The sequence below is a fragment of the Anguilla anguilla genome, chromosome 4, assembly GCF_013347855.1.
Source record: "Anguilla anguilla isolate fAngAng1 chromosome 4, fAngAng1.pri, whole genome shotgun sequence".
Classification (NCBI taxonomy): Eukaryota; Metazoa; Chordata; class Actinopteri; order Anguilliformes; family Anguillidae; genus Anguilla; species Anguilla anguilla.
The window spans coordinates 32,964,548-32,986,404 of record NC_049204.1 but is presented as its reverse complement, the minus strand read 5'-3'; the positions used below and the strand labels follow the sequence as shown (position 1 = coordinate 32,986,404).

The window sequence follows — 21,857 nt, the reverse complement described above, 5'->3', positions numbered from 1 at the left end:
TTTTGGGGGGGGGGTTTGCTGGGGATGGGTATCCTGACCACTGCTCGGAAGGAGAAATAATTGGATTTCAGTTCCACATTCAGCTCCCTGCCGTACTCAGGCGCTCAAAATGAACGTTCCACATTGGGGGTGTAACGGTAACTCTCGAGGTCATCAGAGAGGTCACGCAACACTTTCTCCCGTTTTGTACGTTCAACCGCCCCTCGTTTCGATGAGCTGTCGTACCCCCGTTTGTTACCTTGACGGCACTAGTGTGTGCCGAAAAAGACGGTGACGGGGGGAGGCATTTCTGTTAATCCCATTCCCAGTCCAGCATGCGAGGATTCCTGTGACTAAGGACACAAGGTTCTGCGTACTCATCGGGCCTCTCCGTGAACACGCTGATAACAGATTTGTTTTACGGTGTCCGCTGGGGCCCATTAGACCCCAGCAGATTTGTTTGAGTTGGCGGAAGGATCCTGAGTGGACAGTGATGACCCGAGGCGAGAAATGATGATGAAAAATGCATTAAATAATTTAGAAGCTTACCTCAACCTTATCACAAATATAAAAAGAACTAAACGCGACTTCACCCATTTTTCGGAAACTAATATGCTTTGTACATTCATTTTTCTCTTGTTCCTTTTCATTATTTGGTCCATTTGTTTCCGATGTACCAGTTCTTCACAATGCAAGTATTCAGGGCAAAATTCTGTTTATGAAGAGCAGTTATGTGGTAAATATTCTTCATTTTAATACACTCAACCAAAAAACCATTGTAGAATTAGTCAGTAAATGGTGTTAGTTTTTACATTACTTGGCTACACCACATAAGTTACTTTAATGTACAGTCGTGCACATTGGTTTATTAAACATGTAATTAGGTCAATATGCAAATAGTCAAATTCTAGCTCATGTAATTTTCTGATTTTAGTGAGCAGTTACATGTGTCATTCTGAGTCACACATGCCCCGAGGATCTGAGTATAGTTCAGAAAGGGGAGAGAGTCCAGAAACATGACTTTTATTTTTAACTAGGAAGATGATTTTCAGAGTAACTGTTGTAACTGCTTGATACAATATATTGCAGCTGACTGTCATTGTGGACTTCAATCACTGTCACAAAGCGCCCGTTAAAATTCGGAAAAAAAAAAAAACTTCAGTACAGCTATCAGAGCTGAGCCCTGAAATTCAGCACAGTGCAAATCAGAATGTGATTACATCCTGTATCATTCATATTTTGATTCTTGTTGATTACAGCTTGTTAGTTTTATTTCACTCAATTATTGTAATGGAGCCGAAGGAATTCAGAGATCCTGCACAAAGAAACAAGCTGCAAACGTACTAGCGGTGCTGCATGAGCTCTCTCTGCTGTCAGCAGTGAACATCAGCTGATGTGCAAAGCTCTTGTGGCTCAAGTTTCACATCCAGAAAGACTGGACTGTTTTCACCCTCCGAGCCCCCTCTCTCTTGTTGCCGTGAGACCATTAAAGCTATTGATCATTAAGGAATGTTCAGATGTGAAGGATCTAATTAAGGGGTCCCCGTTTGGCTGTCAATTGTGCTTTGTCTGTGCTGGAAGCACTAGACCGAACAATGTCCTTAATAGGAACCTGCACTGTAAACAACAGGAACACAGGTGCAGGTGTAGGCATTCTGAAAAAGAGAAACACAGAACAGTTTTAAAATGCTTCAAACCAATTCTAGCCCATTTTACATGCTCCGCGCTCGGAATATAAAGTGGCCAGCGCGTGTCAGTGTGTGTGTGCCCGTGCCAGAACCGGATCAAACCAGTAATGGGCCTTCACTGCTGTTTTCCCATCATGCTCATGGTGTGATTCTCTTGTTTGATTTGCAGAGAAAGTGAGCATGCTCTCTGCGTATATCACTCCCTTCAAATACATGAACCCGGGCATGGCAAGCACAGAAGATGAAGACACTTTAAGTAAGTTATTTAAGCGCTACTACGGTACACCCTGCTTGTCTCGCATCTTTTTTTTAAGAATGGAAATTTGTAGCAGATGACCCTCAATGTGATGTGCCTCAGGCTAAATGTTCCAGCCATATGGCGGTGCAGACCACTCAACTGAAACACAAAATTAACTCATCTTATTTCTACCGCAAGTTTAACAAAAAAAAATGAAGTTATGGTTCTGCATTGCCAAATGGCCAACAATGCCTTTTAATGCCATCTGCACTTGAACCATTCAGTGATTTAGTATCAATCACGTAGTAAAGTTGCTTAGATCTAAAGCTAAAATTGCCTTTATTACAGTAGCTCATTTACAGTGTATATGTAGAAAATAAGGAAGCACATGGACTAACAGACTGTGCATTCTGTAAAAAATCATGTTTTGACATTCTTAGACAGCATGCTTTATTACTGCTTGCAGTTTTTAAAGAGTGTTTGATTAGGAATGATTGTTGCCTTCAGGTTATTCACCACAGCATTTGGGTAGTGTATCCAATATCCTTCAATAAGTTTGGTCACACTTGTATTCAGCATTTCTGAGAAATAATCAGTTTTTGTCTTTTGTCATTTCAAAACTGCTAAGGCTCAAACAGACAAAACGGTGGATTGTAAATGTCAGTGGTAACAGAGTACTACATATCCCTATGTATCTAATCATTGTATGCATTATTTTATTATAAAATTAAATTACTTATCAATGACATGAAAGGAAGCAATACTGCACTTTTATGACACTTTCTGTTTTAATTTTGATTTTGATGTTGCACACTGGCTGCTATAGAACTGTTCTTGCTCAAATCATCTTACAACTTAAATTACTGTTTGTGAAAAAGAACCTGCCTATTGATACACCTTTTATTTTAAATAGTTTCAAATGTGTTTTATATAAAGTAATTGATATTCATTCATTAATAATTGCCCTGTTTTATCAATTGTCCTGTTTTTTTGTCACAATTATATGATAATTACATCGTAATTTTTATATTATAACATACATAAGCAGCACACTTGTGAACTTTTACTGTGTAACACATACATTTGTGCACAGACCTGTGGCAATATTTTAATTATGCTTTCCAATCTGACATTGTTTAATCTTGTCTTACTGGTCATGTTCAATATGTTATCCTGCATCCCATTGGTAGTTCAATTCTGTAAGCATCTTTACTGCCCCTGCTGCAGGATGGTGTTTTTTCTCCATATCATATCACAGATGAATTGAAGTTCTCTCTGCCACAGTATACATCTCTGTCAGTTACCGCAGTACTTTATAATAATGCTGGGGATGCTGTTACTCAAAAAGAATGGATTTCGTAGTGTATGTTTGACAGGCACTGTTTATGTCAGCGTTTTACGACTCAAAAGGAAATGAATGATTAATGTAAACAAATGAGTGAGATGTCAGCGATTACTGTGATTATTCAAACAAAACACTCAATGCATCAGGCAGGTCCTGTGCACACTTCCAAACACTGTAATTGGCTGTTAGAATGAAAAAGCAGAGGATATGGTAGGACTCTTTTCAATCTTCAAAACAAAGCAATTCAAGGGTGCTACGCCCTGCAAAATAGAACAATTGGCAAAAATGTCAGGATGCTATTTCACAAAATAAACACAACTGGCAAGACATGACAGGCAGCAAATGTGAATTAAATGGCTGTCATTTTGTAGTGTCAAATAGGACCTGATTACAACTTTCCTCTATGACCTCAGTGATTTAAATACACATGGATATCACAAAAATCATATATTTCACAGAAACAGAGTAGAAACAGGGTAGCTTGCGAATTGAAAGAGCATACCAAATTGACAGCCTCTTGGCTGTTCTGGTACAGGAAGTGCAAGCTGCTCTAGTTTCCTTCTGTTGCTCAGTTCTACTGAATTCTGCCAAGCGCCCATGACCATTGCAGAAGCTCACACATATAGCTACTGTATGTGAAGCAAATTGAGAAGACCAAAACAAGCCACAATGTTTCTTACAAACACAGAATTAGTCAATGCAAGATATGCTTCTGAGGTCTTTACTTGTGTAGCCAGCACTACAAGAACAAAAGTGAGGGTTTTTCACTTTCCCCTAAATAGAGAAAAATGTCTTTTTTTTTACAACTGAATCACTTCATTTTATGAACTCGTCCTGGCGCTTATATTCTCATGCATATACAGTATACATAATGTATCACTAATATACCAGCACACACACACACAGTTCTGTGAATGCATTGTATAGTTACATATATGCTAATATACACAGACATGCATTACAGTGCTACTACTGTTTCGTAAATCATTAAATAAATTCCTTACACAAATAAAATGAGATTCAAAAATATTTGTGAGCTGACTGATTAAAGTGAGTACATACCTGCTGTGATTGGTCAGAGCAACGTGGGCTTCAAATCTGATTGCCTGGATTAGACTCAGTGAAAAAATACTATTTGTGGGTAGATTTGCACATCTTGCTTTGAGGAATGTCTCAAAAATCCACGAATGAATGCCAATGATTCCACTTATGCCAGGTGATGCGTAAATGCACACCGAGTCATGCCCATACATTGATACAGTAAATGTTTTCCAAAAAAATAACCAGTGTCAAGAAATAAAAATGTATTGCTACATTTATCTGTTTAGCGATATTTGTTTGTGAGTGCAAAAACATATTTGTGAACCAGTTATTTGTATTTGTGAACCAAAAATTTTGTTTGTAAGATATATTTTTGAATTTCATTTCATATAAGGTTCATATAATGTAATGTAAATGTAATATAAATTATTTAATTATTTATGAGACAATAAAAAATCCATAATACATACACATTCTGTCCGCACCTATATATATATAATCCCACAAACCCTCACACGCTAGCTCTCTGACCTCCGCTCCAACTAGCCATATCAGTGTTTCTTTCTCTTGTTTTTCTTTTCCAATTACTTTGGAGTAAAGACACCTCAAAAATGTGCTGCAGTCGTTGCATGTTTGGCTCTTGTTTTTATGTAGCCCATCACCAACTGTCTTAGTTCATTGAAAACATCAAAGTATAATAAGGCTGCTTCTTTGCTTTATCTTTAAAGACTCTAACGCCTACTGCTATTCCCCTATTATAAACGGATTGATGCGTTGCATTGGAAACAAGGAACAAATAACACCCACTTTAACTGCAGTGTCAAAGCCAGTTTCATCACAGATTACAAAATCATTTGGCCGCTAATACCCCCGTTTTAGCAGAATTGTACCTGGATTTTTATGAAGACTCTTAAATAAAACAGTGTTTCCTGCTCTGGCCTCAGGGAACTGTGTGAGGAGTCTGGAAAATGTGTACATTATCATGTTCTTTCTCTGTTAAGGAGATGGATCTACCTTAGGCTTTCAAAAAAAAATTAATTCAAAGTAAAATCTGGACCTTGCATTATGAGCAGTTAAATATTTTTTAAACCAGCTGACCTTAACGTTTATTCAGTATAGCATCAAAACTGAAATTCCATAACCAAGAATACTTCCGTTCACAAATGTGACTGAATTTCTTCTGGCTTCTCTCTTGACTATCAGGTACTAGCAGTGCTGAAGTGAAGGAGAACAGGAACATTGGTAACCTTGAAGACTGCGCCATCATGCCTGGAGATCGCCAGTCCATATTTTTCTCCGACGCACCCCGGAGTGGGACTTCTGGCCTGAAAAGGAAGAGGCCCTTGGAGGAAGGCAATAACGGACACCTGTGCAAACTACAGCTCATCTGCAAGAAGCTGTCCTGGTCCGACACACCAAAGAACGCCCTCGTGCAGCTGAACGAGCTCAAGCCGGGTCTGCAGTACCGGATGGTCTCGCAGACCGGGCCCGTCCACGCGCCCCTCTTCTCCATCGCCGTGGAAGTCAACGGGCTCACGTTCGAAGGCACGGGCCCCACCAAGAAGAAGGCCAAGATGAGGGCTGCCGAACTGGCCCTCAAGTCCTTCGTCCAGTTCCCCAATGCCCCCCAGGCCCACTTCGCCATGGGCAACCTCGGCAACCCGGCGGCCGACTTCACCTCCGACCAGGCCGACTTCCCGGACACGCTCTTCAAGGGGTTCGAGCCGTCGGCGCGCGCCGACAGCTTCCCCTGCTGTAGGTCCGCGGAAAACGAATTGCTCTCCAGCGCCTTCCGGCACGGGAGATTACTTTGCCACACGTTGGACCTAATGGCCCAGGCCAAACAGAACAGGCGCAGGCTGGCGTCCCCCGGCGAGGGCGATAAGAGCGCGGTGGTGCTGCTAAATGAGCTGCGGCCGGGGCTGAGGTTCGTCTGCCTCTCGGAGAGCGCGGAGGGCAAGCGCGTCAAGAGCTTCGTAATGGCCGTGAGGGTTGACGGCAGAATATTCGAAGGCTCGGGACACAGCAAGAAGCTGGCAAAGGCCCAGGCGGCGCAGATCGCTCTACAAGCGCTCTTTAACATCAGGCTGGCACCTGAAGGGAGAGCCAGTCATACGCCCAGCAGGAATAAATGCCCTCATTTACCCCAGGTGAGCATTGCCAGCTTGTCATTGGCAGGCGCTCTGTTCCTTATGGTGGTCTATAATAAACCAAATCAGCGGGAGTACAGGGATTTGTGGAATTATGAGCCAGCGCTTAATTAAGGGGGAGGAGCAATGGGAGGAGGGGAGGGTGTGTGAGCAGGCTGACTTAACATTTACATTGGATAGAAAGTGTGGCATATCTTTCCCAAACACGCACATGCTCTGTTCACTGGAAAAGCAAAGGCTATGGGTAAACAGAATCTGCTCAGTGATCTATTCAGATGGAAAACATGTAAATTAAGCAAATTATCATCCTCGTGTCTGTAACAGGAGAGAAAACAGCTACTTTGAAATGAGGTTTTCTGTATGTTTAGAGAGCTGTAATTGGGAAAGGGTTTTTTTTCCCTTTTGCACAATCCCTTGTCTTTTCATGTGCAGCACCTCCGTGTCGATAAACATTCATTCAATATGTTTCCCAAAGGAGATGAAAAAGCCAAGAGCAAATAGACAAACAGACCACAAACCAATTGCGATGGTAAATTAGTAAATTATGCTAATAACAATCAGAGTAGGGAAACTAGTTTTTGAAACTTTCAATTTATTTTTATTTTTTTTAAGTGGAACCCCCACACCCGTTGGATGTTCAAAGTGATTCAAAATGGCTCTTTACCCAAACTTGTATAGAAAGGGATGTCCCGTTTTTTTCCCATTTTCAGATGAATACAACTCTTTTCATTTTTGTCTGCCAGTAAATAACCTCTTTTGAACTTTGTGGTAATTTTAACACTGTTGTTACCTCTAAAACCTAGCAGCTACTCTGTTATTTAGTGTACATGCCATTGATTAATTCTTGTGTTTAGAGTAAAAGACATTAGAGCTTTATTAACCTAACATAGCTGGTCCCACGGCTGTGTGACCCAGCTGAATTGCTCTACCGTGTGTGCATGTTGTGTTCGGTACTAAACAGGGTATGTCATATTAATATTCCCCTCCTGGCTAGCAGGGAACAGCCAAGCAAATGTTATCCTTCCTCTTGAACAACATCACCCAAACAACCTGCTCGTGTCTGCCTTGGAGAAACTTTTCCTTTCTTCTCTCGCTATGGTGTTTAAAGGGATTTCGAGAGGATTTGCCTCACCCGTTTAGTTCCAGAAACCGGTCACTTGTGGAAATTCTTGAAAGTCAGACGTGTTGTCTGTTAGTCGGGGAGAGGCGGTTTGAAGTGGTGAAGGACGCACATCAAACGCAGAAGTCCCTGGGACCCTCACTGGATCATCTGCCGTGGGTCCTCCCTCTTGCCTACAGCCCTGTGGATCACTGATCTGAGATCAGAGTTCTGGATCTGCGTCCTGCCAGCTGGGAGGCCCTCCGGGGGCCTCTGTGCTGAAACAGTGCTGGCTTTGGGGATCGCTGTGGCCAGGTGCAGGGGAAAATAGCACAGGAGGTCTGCATTTATTATACACGTTCCTGTGTGAGGTTGGAGCCAGTCCAACATTGTTTTCATCCTTCTGATGACAAACCTTTACTCTTCTTGAACACTGTGACATTTTCTGTGATATAATTGCTATAACTGTAATATAAATATATGACAAAATATTTCTTTGAGTAAACAAAATTAGTAGGTGAACCTGGTCTTTTAATAAAGTCAATGGCACTACAGCTAGAACTAGTCTGGTAATGTGTTAAATTTCCAGAGAAATAACTTGCACAAAATGAGACAATGTAGCCTACCACAAAGCAGTCACATGAATCTGACATACTGCAGTGGAATATGGTGAAGGCTAGAAGGTATATCACTGCTTGACAGGTGTTCTAGCGTATTCCAGTGAGATCTGCTCAGATTCAGTCAGGCATGATGAAACGGTAATACATGGATGGATACAGCGTTTTAAAAATTGTGAAAATGTACAGAAAAAAACAACCGTGATGGCTAATGAAGAGTACAAAGAAATGGTGGGGAGTTTTTATATGATCTGTCCAGTGCAATAGAGGCTTAAGTCAGTCCTTCAGGGTCTTTTTATTGTAGGATTTTCTGTGAGTGGTTTAAAACTCAAAAGGCCCAAGGATGCAGACAGTGAGCAAATTCTAGTACAAGGACTAACACAGATCAAAGCATTTCCAACTCAGTTTTGGTATTTTAACGATATTAAGGCGTGCAGAACATGGTTCTGCTGTGTAGTGTGTAGGTGTGTAATGAGTTGAAGGTGTGATGTGCACTGGCTTGTAAGGATTATCTTCAAAGTATTTCTGATGAGGAATTTCTAATTACAGTTAAAGGTTTTTTTTTTAACGGTTAAAGGTTGCAGTTTTATCTACCGATAGGGTATACCTTCTGCTTTATTAGCTTTTTTTGAAAGAGTAAAACTATTGTAGAGCAAATATGTCATTATACATTATATTGTGATGACAATTTGATGTATGGTATCACCGTTGTATTTGTGTGTGCTTCTTCTACATATTCAATAAATATAACTTCTTAGAAACATTTTATTTGAACTATATGCCATTATGACTAAACAACAGTACCTTGAACATGACATAACACCTGTCATAGCCATGCATGAAGTGTCTAACAGCTTTTGACAAATAACATAACACGGCTGCATGTTAAACTATGCTAGAAATTACAAATTCCTTGTGTCACCAGTGATGACAATTTTTATGACACTAGTATCATAAAATGTGAAATGGGACATACATACTGTTTTCTTGATTTGTCTCTGCACTCCACAATATTAGATTTGTAATCAAACGATTCACATATGGTTATAGTGCACATGCTCAGCTTTTATGCAAAGGTATGAAATTTTACATCTTGATTTCACCATGTAGATATTCCAGCACTTTTTATTCATAATTTCAGGGCACCATATTGCTTGGGACAAATGGATTTACAGTTGTTTCTGAATAGTAGAATAGTCAGTTGCTCTCAATTGCTTCCTTAATGCAGATATAAGAGAGCTACAGTATCTAGTCTTGATCTGGGCTTTTGATTGCCTTTGGAGTCTGATATTGGCATTTGTCAACATGAGGACCAGAGTTATGCCAATAAAGTCCAGAAAGCCATTATGAGGCTGAGAAATAAGAAAAAAACAGTCAGAGACATAGGCCAAACCTTAGGCTTACTGAAATCAACTGTTTGGAACATTATTAAGAAGAAAGAGTGTGCTTGTGAGCTCAGTAATCGCAAAGAGCCTGGTAAGCTAAGGAAAACCTCTACAGTTGATGACCAAAGAATTCTCACCATAATGAAGAAAAAACCCCAAACCCTCATATTACAGATCAGAAAGGAGGCAGGCGTGGATGAGCCGGTGACTACTGCTCACAGGAGACTTCATAAGCAGGAGTACAGAGGATACTGTGCAAGATGAAAACCACTAGTTAGCCAAAAAAAACCCAGTATGGTCAGGTTTCAGTTTGCTAAGAAGTACCTAAAAGAGCCTGCAGAGGCTTGAGGTCTTGTGGACCGATGAGACTAAGACTCACTTGTATCAGATTTATGGCAAGAGAAAAGTGTGGAGGCCAAAAGGAACTGCCCAAGGTCCAAAGGAACCCCCCCCCCCCCCCTTTCCCCCCAACTGTGAAACATGACAGTTGGGTGGTGTTATTGTTTGGGCATGTATGGCTGTAACAGATACTGGCTTACTTGTCTTCATTGATGATGTAACTGCGGATAGCAGCGGCAGAATGAATTCTGAGTTGTACAGAAGCATCTTATCTGCTTAAGTACAAACAAATGCCTCCAAACTAATTGGATGGCACTTCAAGGCAATGATCCCAAACACACTGCTAAACCAACAAAGGAGTTTTTCAAAGCCAAAAACTGGAAAATTCTTCACTGCCCAAGTCATTCACCCGATCTGAATCCAATTGAACATGTGTTTCATATGCTGAAGAGAGGAATGAAGGCAACTAGCCTCCAAAACAAGCAGCATATGAAGATGGCTGCAGTACAGGCCTGGCAGGGCACCAGCAGAGAAGATACTCAGCACCTGGTGATGTCTTTAGGTCACAGATTCCAAGCAGTCATTGCATGCAAATAATGTGACAAAGTACTAAACTTGACTACTTTCTTTTACATAATACATTAAATGTGCACTTTAACCACATGTGAATTGTTTTGATTACAACTCTAAAATGGTCTAGTACAGAGCCAAATCAAGAAAAAAATCTATTTGTCCCAAACATTATGGAGCTCACTGTAGTTTCAAATGTGACATAAGCCATTAGTTCAATATATATCATAAAATGTTTATCACTGCATGCATTATGACAGTGTTATATGTCATTAGTTATAAGATGCTGTCATGACTGGTTATGACATATGTTATGTCATGTTTATGATAATGTTATGTAGGCCTTATGGCACATAGTCCAAGTACAGTGTTGCCTTATTTTTGTCATACAGTAATCCCCCATTGAAGCACTCTGCTATAGCACTTAACACTGTTAAAATACCACTGTTCCATATGCCATTTCTCACTTCCAAACAACTGTTCCACCCATCCAATATGAGTACAGAACAGGGATGGAAATACCAGCCTATACCAGGTATTGATACTACTGATTTGGACTCTTAGAGATGACTTTTTAGAGATTACTGCATCGTAATAAGACTACTCAGTAATTAAAGGCATACTGTGCAGTTTTTTGTGGCCCTTCTAGACTGTGTTTGCAGTCGAAAATGATCCTCCTCCATCCTCAACCCCACCCACATGCACCCTCGACCAATACAAGCGAAATACAAGTGAAGAGCTGAGGCGGTCAGAGATATTGAAAATTGCATTTCTAGCAACATGAATGATTCTGTATAGATTGTAACAGTAATTAGGCAATGTTATAACAATCTTTACACTGAGTGCTTCCATTAGCATGTGAAAACATTGTATGGTAGCTACTCCGTAGTGCAGCTATTTTATGCATTTCCTTGTTCGGTATTTAGTTATTCTGGACATTTATTTAGAACTGGGATATAAACACGGAATTGCTTGTGCAATAAGTAACATTAGCAGGCCATAGGTACATTATTGCTAGCTAATATACTTGTAAAGTGAATGAGTTTTTAATGAAGTTACCTGTATCCTATTCTGATATTAGCCTATTTATTTTCTCAAATACAACATAATATGTATATGTTCATGGCTATGGATAACTGGTACATTTTTCTAATTGTAGCTACCTTATCTGACCTGTGTTCTGTAGTTGTTCCAATGTCCTTCGGTATGCAGTTATTGTGCTGGAAAAAGCCAAATAAAATGAAATTTAATATTTCACTGTTATATTCCTGAGGCATAGTGTTTGAAATAAATAATTGAAATGGATGCAGGTTTACTACCAATGCCTAGGCAATTATGTTGTGTTGTATAATCAGTGAACCCTGATGAGTACAGGTTTCTTTGTTTGCAACTTTGTTGTCTTTGCTAATGAAGTTGGCTACATGTAGCTAGAAAGCATGCATGCTGTGTAGAACTTAGTTCCCTGATTTAAATAAATGCCAGTAAACTATGAATGCTTGGGCAGTTATGCTGTGTTTTATAATAGGTGAACCCCAATGATGCCAGGAGTCTTTGTTTGCTTTGTTAGTGAAGTTGCCTACATGTAGCTACATAGCATGCATACTGTATCAATTCAGTTCCTGGTTGAAATAAATGCTGTTGAATTACAGAGATAGCTAAGTTGTAACTATAAACAGCAACATCAGTTCTGGGGAAAGACAGAATTCGATACATATCGAGAATAGAATTTGATACAAAAGCTCCCCACCCTCAGGCATCTAGCTGCCTAACATAACTACTGTAGCTACGTACTGTAGTAGCATTACTTACAGGTCCAACAGAAAATAGGCCAACTCTGTATCACTTTTCATCTCCTTGGCGAACTTCAGCTGACGCCACCGAGGAAAAACAATTTAAATGTTAACTCCAGTTTTCGAACGAGTCCTGTCAGCTTGTCTTTTTGCTTCGCTGTATCTAGGCTTCTTAGCATTCGTCATTGCAGCAGCTTACAAACACTTCTGGAATCTGATCCCAAACCACAGGCTCTGTACCCACCCCCAGCCCTCACCACACAGAAAAGAGCACCATGCCAAGAAACATCCCGAACACATTTTAGAATAATAAATACAGTTTAAAAAATACAGGAATTCGGCGAAACTAAGTAAAGACATAGATTGCCAGTGCATCATAGGTATGCCTTAGAATGGTTATTTTTTAAAATATTTTCAAGTAACAAATCCTGCATAGTTTGCCTTTACAGACTACTTTGTCATACAACATTTTGTCAAAAAGTCTATTGAATATGAAATGGACAGACCATGGTTAGAATGGTTATACCCCATATGCAGGGAAAGGGTTAAACCAGTCTTTATAACAAATTTAGTCTGGAGATTTGGGGATTGGAGAAGAAGGGGCCAAAAAGCAAAGGGGGTCACCTTTGCAGGAGAATGAAATGACGGCTAGTTACAAATGAGGAATCCTGGCATGGAGTGAACTCTTTCCATGCAGAACTCCCCCATGCTAGTATCGAGTTGCCCCAGGCAAACAGGAACAATAAACTCACAGGCAACACTTTTCCTGCAGTTTTCCTGAAAATTAGTATTCTCATCCAAACTGCATGCTGTGTGGCACTTAGGTGTTAATCTCCCTTCACCTTTGAAAAATGACTCACACACGGGCTGTACCTACTTAGTGTATGCAACACTTACTGTAACACCAATGGCTGCATATACATCTTCAAACACTGTAGTCAATATGCAGAAGACACTGTTGCCTGGTGCCATGCAATTCATTGTATTATACAATTAATGGTGAGTCGATACAAAACTTGGGAGAAAACCTGTAACACACATTGTTCAAGAACATTAATAACATTAGAGACATTAATGTACAGTATTTCTTGATGTTTAGGCAAGTTCAATGCAGTCAAGTAAATGCAGAAGTACTGGGACAGTGAGAGGCATGCCATGGAAATTTCAACAGTGCAAAATGACTAGAGTGGCCGCAAATGCCCACAAAAATTTAAAAAATTTTTGAAAGTATGATTTTTAATTTTTAAGATTGCCCTAAAAACAGCCATACATTTTCCATTCGCAGCTACATCATAGAACATCCGTTTACATCTACCTGCTATAAGTATCTTAACATTGCAATATTTTGATGTACTACTATAGGGAGGCACTCCATTTTTAGGCTTGTTTCTGATACAAACAGCACTGAGAGACCTCCAAAAACTTGACTATCTGCTGCATGACCATTTAGTTAGTTTGCACTAATGTTAGCAGTAGCCCCATAAAAATAGTTGGTTCTTGTGCTTCTTCATAACAAACTCCAACCAACTTGTCCACAGGTGTTATGTTAAAATGTTGTAATTGACTGTTCTTATTTTAACTCATAAATTACATTTAAAACCTACATTTGAAGTATTTCTTTCTATCAGTGCATTAAAGTTTTTAAAGCGTGTTTTTAAATTAATTTAAGAAATGTACGTGTTCCTCAGAGCGAGTGTCCTGCCTCCTTTGCTTTTCACAAAAGCTATGGAAACACACAGCCTACACGTAATTGGCATTTAATGTTTCTTTTTTGAAACAGCTTTTCAAAATTCCAGTTGTGAATACTTAAAAGAACAAACACAAAACTTTTATTTATTTATTTATTTATTTATTTATTTATTTATTTTTGTGTATACGTTTCACAGTTTACTTCTTAAGCATTTGGTGGTGGCCTCTTGAACCTTCTGTCTCACTACGTGTGGAAGCGAGATAGACTTCTACCTCAGTGGCTCTCAGACTCTGTCCTGTGCTGGGTCTCCGAATCTGTACTCTGGCTTTTGTTACAACCAATGAATTAAGGTTGTTGAAAAAATGTGTTTGAGTTCTTTCATAATTTGTTCCTTAAACATATTAACACAATTTATGTTTGGCTTGTTATAATTTGCCTTTCTAATCATTTGTCTTTGCTTTGCTCAGTGGCTATAATAATTGACACAACAGTGAAAGTGTCATCTTTAACTTTTTTTGGATGTTTTCGTGGCTGTCTTCTGATCTGTAGACGTCATGTCTGATTCTGCCAGGGAGTCATCTGCCTTTAACCCATCATGGCCACCACATTTTAAATGTGTGCTTCCTTCTTTATACCCTAGTGGAACAGGAAACCATTGTAGGCCATATACTGTAGTTCCCTATCTTCCCCATGAACTTCAAATACAATGTATATTTATGAAGATTTGTTTTTATTGGATTGCATTTGAATACAGTTGAATACAGAATAGTTAGGCATGTGAATAATTGTGATCTAGGTATTTTCTGGAAATACATATGATTAATAACACAAAACACGTTTTTCTGAATAATAGTATTAGTATTAGTGTTGTAGGTTGGGAGTATTCATCGTTTGATGCCTCTATGCTCGTATACTTATACTATTTTATAAACTTACATTTCAGTGTACTTACATAGTATGTAATACTTCCACATGTAATTGCACAGATATGGTGCAAAGCAAAAATGGAAGGTGACCTTAAGCTAATGCTTACCTCATGAAAACTAGAAAGAGCTACCTAACAAAAGATTAATCGTTGCACTTCTGTTAGCCATTCCATTAAGGAGTGTTTTTACCTTAGATATAATCAACTGATGAAACTTTTGCAGGCAAATCAGGGGCGTATTATTTGCACAGAATTTGGCTAAACTTGCTGGTATTAATTAGCCATTATCTCGCTGATGCTGATAGAGGAAATAGGTTTCCCCTCGGTCTGCAAGCGGTTGCAGATTTCTCATCGTGGAACTTGCAGAGGAAAAATGTAATTTGGCATCAAGACTCAGGGCACATTACGGAGTGAAATGATTACCCTGTGTCCGGAGGTTGATTGGGCACTTAATCTCTCCTCTGTGTGACAAAGACCTGAAACGCTGCCAAGTCAACACAAGCCTTTTCATAAGACGGAGAGGATCTGCTTCACTGAAGGACGGACCAGGGTCTTCACTGGCGCGCAGTGCAAGCTGTCGACCATGTCGCTAAAGGGTGTGCACCCAGTCTGACCTTGAATGAAGTAAAGAAACGCATAAAAACCACAGAGTCAAAATTAGGGTCTAGTGGCATTATGCCCAAAGAGAATTTTTACCCGCAAATTCCTCTTTATAAATGAATAAAGGTTGTTGTATATGGATTCATTAGAGAGAGAATTTCTACACTGCAATATATAATATCACATCATTTATTGAGAAGCATTCCTTGTGATGACATGTTGCATTTTTATTAAACTATGATTAAACTATGGTGCATTGATCACTCTGCCTTGTCTGTGCTCTGTGGGGCTCTACCTTTGAACATGTTTTAATGCGTTTCAGAGTTAATCAGTTATATCCTGATCCTGAACGCAAATAGCGAGTCTTGTTTCGCCACGCATGTGTGAATTAAACCCAATTTCAGGCACATGAAGGTGACCTCGTCTTCCAGAGACCAGCATGCAGATTGTTTTCCTTCTTAATCTCTGACTCTTAATCGGTCTAAATATAAACAGCCTTTTGCTGGCCATGAAGAAAAGATCATTAATTATTATTGCCGCATCAAGCTAGCAATAGTGCTAATTTACAGCCGTACAAATATTGAATGAGGAAGTGTGAAAGACATGTTCTGGGAGGCATTAACACTTTTGTCACCTGTGATGATGAGGCCACAGTTTCAGTCTGTCATTAGCACAGGATGATGTGCTGAAGGAAACAATGCTTCTGTGGGCTGTATAACTCACATTTCTTGTACAGGGGATTAAAAATGAACATACATACTTATTGTGAAGAATATCGGCCAAGGGGCAAAAATGCTTAAATCCACAAAATTTCAGAAATGCACTGATCATTCAACATGTATAAATATATTATCAAATGTTAATGTGAATTTAAAAACCCAATATTGCAATATTTTAAAAACTAAGAGGGATATTTCACTGTGCCATTACCCTCTTCCTTCAATAGACTGCTATTTTATTTTGAATATGTTACAGTTACGAGTTAAAGAGCCCTTTTATGCCGTAAATGATCACACAATAATGTTTCTACATTTAACAGGAAGCACTTTGTCCACGAAAAGGTTATAACCATAATGGACTGTCTCGCACTTATGCAAAACCTGACCTATAAGACTGTTAAGTCTACTCCAGTGCATCAGCTCCTATTTTACACAGCGAAACATTGCTGATCCTGAGGAAATTGGCTGAAATAAGTTTGGCTTAAATCACCTTTGGGAATGGCAGCCAACCCATTCCAGGGCTCCCTGGTCATCGGGCCCCAAAGGGGGGGCCCTGGTTTATGAGTCAGTAATGGAGAGCCGCCGTTCCAGCTCTACCTTCCCTCTCGCTCGCCATGGCGGGCTCGTCTGGGTGGGCTCTGCATTAGTGAGAGAGAAAAAAGGCAAAAGGAGACCTCACACTTCATTTAAAACGTAATCAAGTTCATTGCAATTTCATAGGTGCTCAGGTACCAAATAGGTTCTGATAAATCATTGCTATGCCTCCCATTCCTCACATTGGGGGGGGGGGGGGGGGGGGGGGGGGTTGGGCAGGTGGAGGGGTTATCTGTGCTTGTCGGGCTGCAGAGGGAGTCCCTCCCTGCCCTTTTAATGACCTTACACGGGAGAGGCTAGCCTTCATCTGCCACCGCCCCTTCACTGTGGTGGCCCCACCCATGTGCACGCGTGGCTGAACAGCAGGACACATAGTATCACCTGCACCTGCACACAGTGTCTACTCACCCCCTAACCCATATCCCCTCCTTTCTCTGGGGGTGTCCTTGGTTAACCAGGGGAGACCTGGGCATTGTCCAGCACTGATGGAATCATTCTCTTCATATGGACATGAATGCTTTCCCAGTGGGAAATATCCTGGTGTCTGTAAGAGTAGCAGGACCTCTGTTTTTATTTTTCGAAAGTGCTACTTTATTTTCAGATCAAATTTCAGCTTAAATTCGGTGTTCTTGATTCTTGCTGTTAAAACCATACCGCACACAATGCAGATTCGTGAATATGTGTTTGGATGTTTGTTACAGGGAGGGTGTATGTGGGAACTGACAGAGACATATGCAGAGCTGACTGGGGCTGGGAATGTATGTTCTAAGGGGGAAAGGGGAGCTCAGTGTAACGGAACACCTTGACGATTAATTAGGCGTTAGATTGCTTGCAGGGCACAGAATGTCTTTGAATTTCTAATACCAGACTTCCTGTAAAGACCAGTCAATTAATTTCCCAGGTAACCTCAGAGTATGCTCAGGAACTGCCGTGTTGTGTTGTGTCTCGTGACATATGAATGCATGTTAATTTATGTTGGTAAACTATTAATCATTTTCTCGTGTTGCTTTTTGAATGTCAATCCAGTGTAGGATATGTTATTGATGACAGTATTAATGAAACATCTCTCATCTTATTTGTGAATACTGAAGGCAGTTTTTTCATAAATATTCCAAATGTGATTCAGTCAAACTCTGAATTACAAAGTATGGTTTCATGTTTGACAGACTGAAAAATGTTGTCATCATGTAACAACAACAACAACAAAAATACAAATGTTTTTGGCAAGAATTTCCACTCACGCACTGAGTGTCAGCACAATTTTTATTTTTTTATTTTATTTTGCTGTCAGACAGGCATCCACAGTATTCCACTGTTTCATGATCATATAATCTCTACATTTTCATTATTTTAAATTAATTTCCATTTTCACAGAACAACGTGTGACTGGTTCTGTGCAATGGCACAGTCAGCTGGACAATGGCAGTCAGAACTGGCAGAGGAAAAGTTTCACCGCCCTTCTTTACGAACTTTAAATGACCTTTCCTGTTTTTATTCTCAGTTTAGTCTGTAAAAACTGGAAAAGCAGTACTTGGCGAAAGTGGGCTGTCTTTTTGGTCTAGTGGGTTCTCTCCTTTGTTAAGTATACCTGATCGGTACAAGTAATGATGACACTTTGGAATCTCTCACTGCCTAGTTAATTTCAGGTACATTGAAAATCCATTTCTTCCATCCTGTTTCTTTAGCTGTGCTCTTGGAAACTGCTCATTCATTTATGGGAAGTGTTAGTGCATTAGGAAGAATTTTCAATGCCCTTATGAGGTAACATATTGAAAATATCCAGAAATGTTTAAATAAAACGGGCAAGAAAAAAAGAAATATGCTTGAGGCCTTAGTAATACAAGGGAATATTATCTTTATCAACTACTAGCCCCCTCTTGTGGAATTATCAAGTCCATCACCCAGGTTTGAAGATGATTAAGAGACTGTCAAAGTCAAAATCTATCAAGCTCCATTAGAGCTGTTTGTATGTCATCAGTTTCATTTTTATTTAAATTCTAATTTGACTTTCGCTCAAATAAAGAAGCTTTTTTTCACCTGAATCCGAAGACTCATTTAACAACCTCGCGAAAATAAAAAGGTGATATTCTTGTCACAGTTTCTAGTGCATGCACTCCTCCACACACCCACCCACGCTTAACTATTCATGTACATGCACATTAATGGTTATTACTTTTCAGCCTCATTCTTCAAGAATTGAAATTGTTGTCACTTCGAACGAGGTGTCAAAGTGCCCCATGAATACAGCATCTTACAGTATAGACATGTGGGAGGTGCTGATGCTTGGTGCTGTACTAGGAGGCTATCTGACTGAAAAATTTAAGGGGTACTCGTATTAGGGGGACAGGGGCAGAATTTGGGTTACCTAGCCTCACTTCACTTATTTGTTTTTCTACAAAGCAGGATTTCATCAGTGTAATAACTAGGCATGAACACAAGAAGACAACTTTGATTAAAGCTCAGATGGCAACAATGCAATATCTTACTGGTATACAGAACCTACTCCCACAGTGCAAGTACAGGAGCCAGACACTAGCTCACATGACACTGTACAATTGCGGTAGGCATGAGTGTCATTATCCATAGTAAAGTCATGGTGTTGGGACTGGGGCTCAGATGCACTTTGAACAGGTAGTCTTATGTGAACAGAAGGGGGGGAAGCCAGGGCTTTGCCCTCATTGGTCCGCACACCCCAGCCTTTCCAGAAGTGACGGCGGTGATGGCCCAGATGCAGCAGACAGACGCTCACACAACACCGCGAGTGCCAGTACAAAATTCAAAAATAAGAAGGCTAATAACAAAGCTGCTCTTTCTTACTGATGAATTCAGATGGTACTTGAATGATTCACAGTGTCTTATAACAGTCTGATGTTCATTTGAGTGCCTGGACAGAGGGGGGAGGAAGAATCTGTATGGAGATACTGACATGTCACTGGGTAATTATACACTGAGCAGCCAAGCTGTCAGAGGACTGGTGTATAATTTTCATAGGTTGCTGCACAGATGACATGGATGAGCTGTTTCCTTTTTGTCTTGGTGTTTGTCTCCCCCCAACCGACAATATCTGCTAATGATGGAATCATACATGTGCGTGTAATGGAGCTATTAAGTAATATTCTGCATTTAAGTGTCTAATTTATGGATACTTATTTCCCTGTATGCCCAATGAGCTTTTCTCAGCCATGCTCATTGACAGATAGTGTCAGAACAAGTTTGAAGCACAAACACACTGCTTGTCTGGAGGAGTGAAGGATTATGGGTAAACACAAAGAGAGCAAGGGCCAGACTAGTTCATTAGGGATACTATTTTTGAGTGTTGGTCTGGGGGAGGAATATCACTCAGAAAAGTCTACTCTGGCTTGAGTTACTGGAAGCTTAAGTTGTTTTGAATTAATTTTATGTGGCACACACTGGAATGCGTATATGACTAGAAGTTATTTTAGCCTAGTTTATTATGTGCATACTCAGGCCTGGATTAACTCAGTGGCCTATCGTGACAAACAAGCCTGGGTACTTGTGGAACTGATGATTTCATCCAGTGCAAAAGGAATTTTTTTCAGCTCCATCTGCTTTGGTATTTTTTTTTGTGGTCCGCAATTAAAGAGTTTGGTTCAACAATGACTGAGTGGCACAATACAGGGTGTGACAACAATATTATTTGCCTCTGAGCTAATTTTGTGTCGAATGGCTTGTTCGTATTTTAACACACCCATACCAGCTCTTAATTCAAGTGCATACTCCCATTCTATTTTGGTAGATTAACCAATATGCATATATGAGTGTGTGTGAGGGGGGTGGGGTAGAGAGAATGAGAGAGAGAGACAGAGACCATGTCAAAAAATAGATATGTGTTCGTTAAATAAGTGTGTTTGTAAAGTGGAGCCTCTGATTTATGAAAGCATAGGGGATGAAGGTTGTTAATCAGAACTGAAATGTTCCCAGGATAGCATATGGCAATTTAAAGCATTCAGATCCTTTCATTGGAATTGCTAAGTACTTTCCTGTTGACTTAATTTTAAAATAGGGTACTCTTATTTTGAAGCCTTAAATGTTTAATTTAATAAAACAAATATTTTTACCTTGGACCATGTTTTTCAAGTAACAGAATTGGATAATTAGTTATTTGGATGGCAGATATGCCATCCGCCAAGTTACGGCTTGGTGGGGCATGCACCATACCTATATAGCACTGACCTATATTTTTTCTTTCCTACAGAAATAACCACAATGACCACAGAGTCTCAGCCCTTAAGAACATTAACTTCTGTACCTTCTGACCTCATGTAAACAGATTTTCACAGAATTCACAGACAACTTCACACATCCACACAATAAAGCCCAAAACTTGGGCTATTTTGCATTTTTCTGCTTCTTATTTTTCCTGCCAATTTAATCATGACCAATTCTCCAGTCCTGAAATCAATAATTCTCCCCATTGTACATTTAGCTGCATCTGCCAATAACAACATCTGATCAAAGTAGGCTGATTAAATTGACATATAAGGAAGTGCACATGTGATGCCATTTTAGCCAATAGAACACGTTTTTTTATGGGGGCCATCTCAATCCTTTTTGATCAAAACCTTTGTTTTGTGTGGAAGTTAGCTTACTTGCTAACTAATAATTGCCAAAATAAAATTAACTGTTGCTTTTACAGCATTGTAATCTTTGTGGGAAGATCATTTATATTTCTGGAATGCATTCTCTATCATTTCATATGCAATCCCCACATAATATAATTTCATTACTAGTGATGGGTATTGTTGCCATTTGGCATTTTGACCGAGTTTAATATTAGCTAGCATGCTGCTGCCACTGACTTTGTTGACCGAGCAACTGTAACGTTAGTGAAGCACCGAAACGGAGCACAAAAATCTGTTTTGCGATTATTCGGTCCAGTGGGTATCAGCCATATGGGAACCAGTGCCATAATGCTACCGGGTTTCAGTACTCAACCCTATTCATGACTCAGACAGCTACAGTACATGACTGCAAGGAAGGCTCTAGAACCTTGGACTACTATTGCAGGCTTTTCTCTGCCACAGGCTTGTCCTGAGGGCCCGCAGCTGTGTACTATTGGAGTCCTTA

General features: G+C 39.9%; 1 protein-coding gene across 1 annotated transcript in view; it reads left to right on the top strand.

The window, feature by feature from the left end:
• The window catches only part of adarb2 (adenosine deaminase RNA specific B2 (inactive)), a 149,979-nt gene that overhangs the window by 90,627 nt on the left and 37,495 nt on the right, over nucleotides 1–21,857 (top strand). Inside the window, exons 2-3 of the mRNA XM_035411962.1 lie at nucleotides 1,837–1,923; nucleotides 5,495–6,441. Of these exons, the coding sequence (XP_035267853.1) occupies nucleotides 1,837–1,923; nucleotides 5,495–6,441 (1,034 nt within the window). The remainder of the gene's footprint in view (nucleotides 1–1,836; nucleotides 1,924–5,494; nucleotides 6,442–21,857) is intronic.